The following is a 3,521-nucleotide window of genomic DNA, read 5'->3' as shown; positions in this document are numbered from 1 at the left end:
TAGACAGCCGATGCAGTGAGAACGGCACGTCCCGCACCATTATTTCCATCTCCGGCGGCTGCGTCCACTTCAAGTGATTGGCGAAGTTCTCTCGTCCAGCACCTGTCAAGAGTCAAAGACTCGACATACTCTCCGTATGCGCACCTTATCTAGACTAGTCCCTCTCGGTCCTCCGTACGAAGATATTTCCCACAACAATGTAGCATTTCCCTCCATGCGTGGCGCAGTCCAGACTCCCGTCCTGCCCTCAAACTCCTCCTCTTCCTCCTCCATTCATGCTTCGCGACTGCTGACTCACTACCGACATATGGACCTTCGCCGTTCTATCCTTGCTTACCCATTCAAGTAAATGAAGGAAAAAAACAAGTGTCTCACTGACGTGCATGATGCCAAGAGACTGGACTGGACGACTCCTCTTCCAATCTCCATCTCCATCTCCATCTCCGTCTCCTTCTAAGCCCGAGTTCCTGCATGCGCTGTAATGACAGAAGATAAGAGACATACCATGTGACAGTCCGCATTCCTTCGGACGTTTTGCATGGAATTACCTATCTAGTTACTAGTCTCTACGCTCGTTGTTTCCCCAATATTGATGGCCATGTAGAGGGAGAGTATGGAGTGGAAATTTTCTCTGTCCTACTCGGCGTACAGAATTGCCCGGACGACGTTGCACAAGGAACGGAATGAAATGACCGAATGCTGGGCTCGGGCTCACTGGGTACACTGCCCTGCCCTCGGAGAACCAGTCAGCAAAAGCTGTCAGGTTGCGTGGTGTAACCATCCTTGAGCTGGTTCTTGTGGGCTATTGATTCCGAAATGGCCGGTTTGCGGAAGAAGTCATGAGGACCTATCTAGATATCCTTCAGGCAAATCTAGCTCCGTCAGACGCGTGAAAATGTTTGCTTTGGGCGGGGTGGTATTGGTCAGGTCTGAGGCAGGGCAGAGATGCATATTGAAAAATCTATTTCTTACACGCTACACTCTGTGTCTTGGGTAGGCTTCTTAGATTCATGTGAATGTCTATGGAAAATGTATATCTGAATAACTCAAAAAGGTCTCACACATGATGTCGCATCATGAAAAATAATCATTCAGGTCTTGGTGACAGTATGAGGAGTGCTGCAGCAGGATCAGAAAGCCCAGAAAAGGAAGCCTACGCTTTGCCCGCATCCGCCACTGATTGACTTGATGATTTAGGGTCAGACTTTGATTCGGTTGATCCCTCAATTGCACGTCGTGGCTCATCGTCTTCATCCTCATCGTCACTGGACAAACTGTCCGTCCTGCGGCCCTGGCGACGATCCTCTTCTCTGCGTTTACGCCGTTCCTTTAGGTATTCCTGGTAACGGGCATCTATTTGACTCGCGGTTAGTTCGAGTTGCCTCAAATGTAGCATCATGACGACATTGCAACGCATACCTCGGATCTCCTGCGTCTTGACGGCGTACGCCTGGATTTCCTCCTTGGTCAACACCCGCAGGACAATGACATAATCAGGTCGCTCCTCGTAACGCTCGTTTCCAGCTTCAAGAGCGGCTGGATTCACCAGTCGTCGATCGATCTTGGTCCACCGCGCTCCGGGAGGGATTCCCTTCTTATGGGCATCTTTCAGGGGTGCCACTCCCTCCCTGACGGGATTGGGCTCCTCGGGGAATTTGTCTCGAGGAGGCTTCAATATGCCCTTTGGAGGGGCATCCGGTTCTTTGCTTGTCTTCTTCAAATCCTCCTGGCTGCTGCCCGATCCGCGTGAGCTGGTCTCATTCCTTAAAGAACCATTCTCCCCGCGGTGCTGCGAGCGTGAGCTCCTGCGCCTATGTGTCCTTTCGACCGTCAAATGCTGCAATCCTCGGCCTTTGCTTCCACCGGGAGATGAGTCGGAACCACCGGGGTGCCGTCGAGCTGAAGGTTCGCGTCGGTACTTTTTGAGATCCTCGTCTGACGTGTATCCATCAGAATCACTCTCACTGCTCCGTCTTGCTGATCTGCGCGACCGATGGCGGCGCCTGTGGTGTTCCTGTCCATGATGATCATAATCACGAGAGCGATGGCGGTCGGTTCGAGGGGTAAGATCATAGTCAAAGTTATCAGAATAACCAGTGGCCAAAACAGCGGTTCCCAGCCCCGTTCCTGTTAATGGTGCCGTAGACTCCGTAGCATTGGTCGACCTCCTAGGGGCTCTTTCATCGTAGGACTGCCGGCTACTCAAATCATCGCCATGCCGCCGACTACGGTGATGGCGGCGGCCCTCATGATCACTCTTGTAGGAAGAGTAACCATCATCATAGTCCTGGTGCAAGGAAACTGGTCTTCGCTGCCATGACATTCTCCGGGATTCCGCTGGGTCGACATCGCTCCCGACGGACCCATGAACCGACAATCGCGACCTCGCATCGCGATCAAGCTTGTCGAAACCTCTCTGCGAGGGAGGCGGTCCCAGGGCTCGCGGCTCCTTCTTTGGGAACAGCTGATGGTCCTCGACCCCTGTCATGCTCAAAGGCCTCTCCTTGCGGTATGTGATCCGACCGTGATTCAACCTGGCGACCGAATCCTTTTCGAACTGCTCCCTAGGGTTGGTGTAAGAGTAAGCATCGTAGTCATCAATGTCTTCTCCCTTGCGAAAGCCTCCGGGAGCCGGATAGCGCGATCGGTGACCGTGATCGTGGGTTCGGTAGCGTCCATGATCGGTTCGAGATCTTGCTTTTCGGGCATGAGGCTCGAGTCTGCCAGTATCACTTGCATAATCTGTAGGATAGTGCCGGCTGTGATGCCGAGCGTGATGTGACGAGGATGCAGGAACAAGATAACGTTCATGGCCCGGGAGAGGACTCGGAGATCGGCGGTAACTCGTGGTGATAACAGGGGAATGTCTGTTCACGGATGGTGGAACATCGAGCCGGGCGGGAGCATGGTGAATCTCTGCAGCGGAAGCGGTACTGCTCCGTGGTCTCGGACGGATAGCATACTCGGTCCTCAGCTTGGTGGAGTGACCAGGGTCCCGGTATGTTGTTGAGGAAATCGGCTGAACCTCGAGTCTCGGTTCGTGCGACACACGAGGGCTATATGGGGCGCTGAAGGGGGTCACTAATGGGAGGTCGGAAGAGTAGGCCGGGTATCCCGGACGACCCATGGAGGATTCGTAGTGACCATATGAGGAGCTGAGAGGCACTGTTCCGGTCGAGGCACGCATGGGGTCAACCATGCGGTGGCCGCTCGGAGACAAGGGCCGGTAACGCACAGAAGAGTCCATGACTCTAAAGGGCGTGTTTATCTTCCGAATCAGATGTTACAATCCAAGAAGTCGCGGATATGCCGTTGATGGTCGGTATCAGAAATAAAAGAGGAGCGTGCGACAATATTTGTTGGCGGTGGTGTGGATGAAAGAAACCGCGATCAGGAGCAGGGAGGTAAAAAAAGGTCGAGAAGGAGCTCGAAAGTAAATGACAAATGGATGCTGCAGAAAAGGTGGGGAATAGGGCCCGAAGAAGGGCAGCGAAGCTGGTTCGACAATTTTCTAATGGAAG

The 3,521-nt window shown here is 53.3% G+C and overlaps 1 protein-coding gene across 1 annotated transcript; it reads right to left on the bottom strand.

The window, feature by feature from the left end:
* Nucleotides 1-1,153: 1,153 nt before the first annotated feature.
* Nucleotides 1,154-3,247, bottom strand: CDV56_108981 (uncharacterized protein; the record flags this gene model as incomplete). Its single annotated transcript, XM_026762600.1, has 2 exons — nucleotides 1,154-1,353; nucleotides 1,420-3,247. The coding sequence occupies 2 exons, from the start codon at nucleotides 3,245-3,247 to the stop codon at nucleotides 1,154-1,156; spliced, it is 2,028 nt and encodes a 675-aa protein (XP_026617346.1).
* Between the last annotated feature and the right edge of the window lie 274 nt (nucleotides 3,248-3,521).

Source organism: Aspergillus thermomutatus (genome assembly GCF_002237265.1).
Source record: "Aspergillus thermomutatus strain HMR AF 39 chromosome Unknown NODE_25, whole genome shotgun sequence".
Lineage (NCBI taxonomy): Eukaryota > Fungi > Ascomycota > Eurotiomycetes > Eurotiales > Aspergillaceae > Aspergillus > Aspergillus thermomutatus.
Note: the sequence above shows the minus strand (reverse complement) of the source record. Positions and strands in the feature narration are given on the sequence as shown.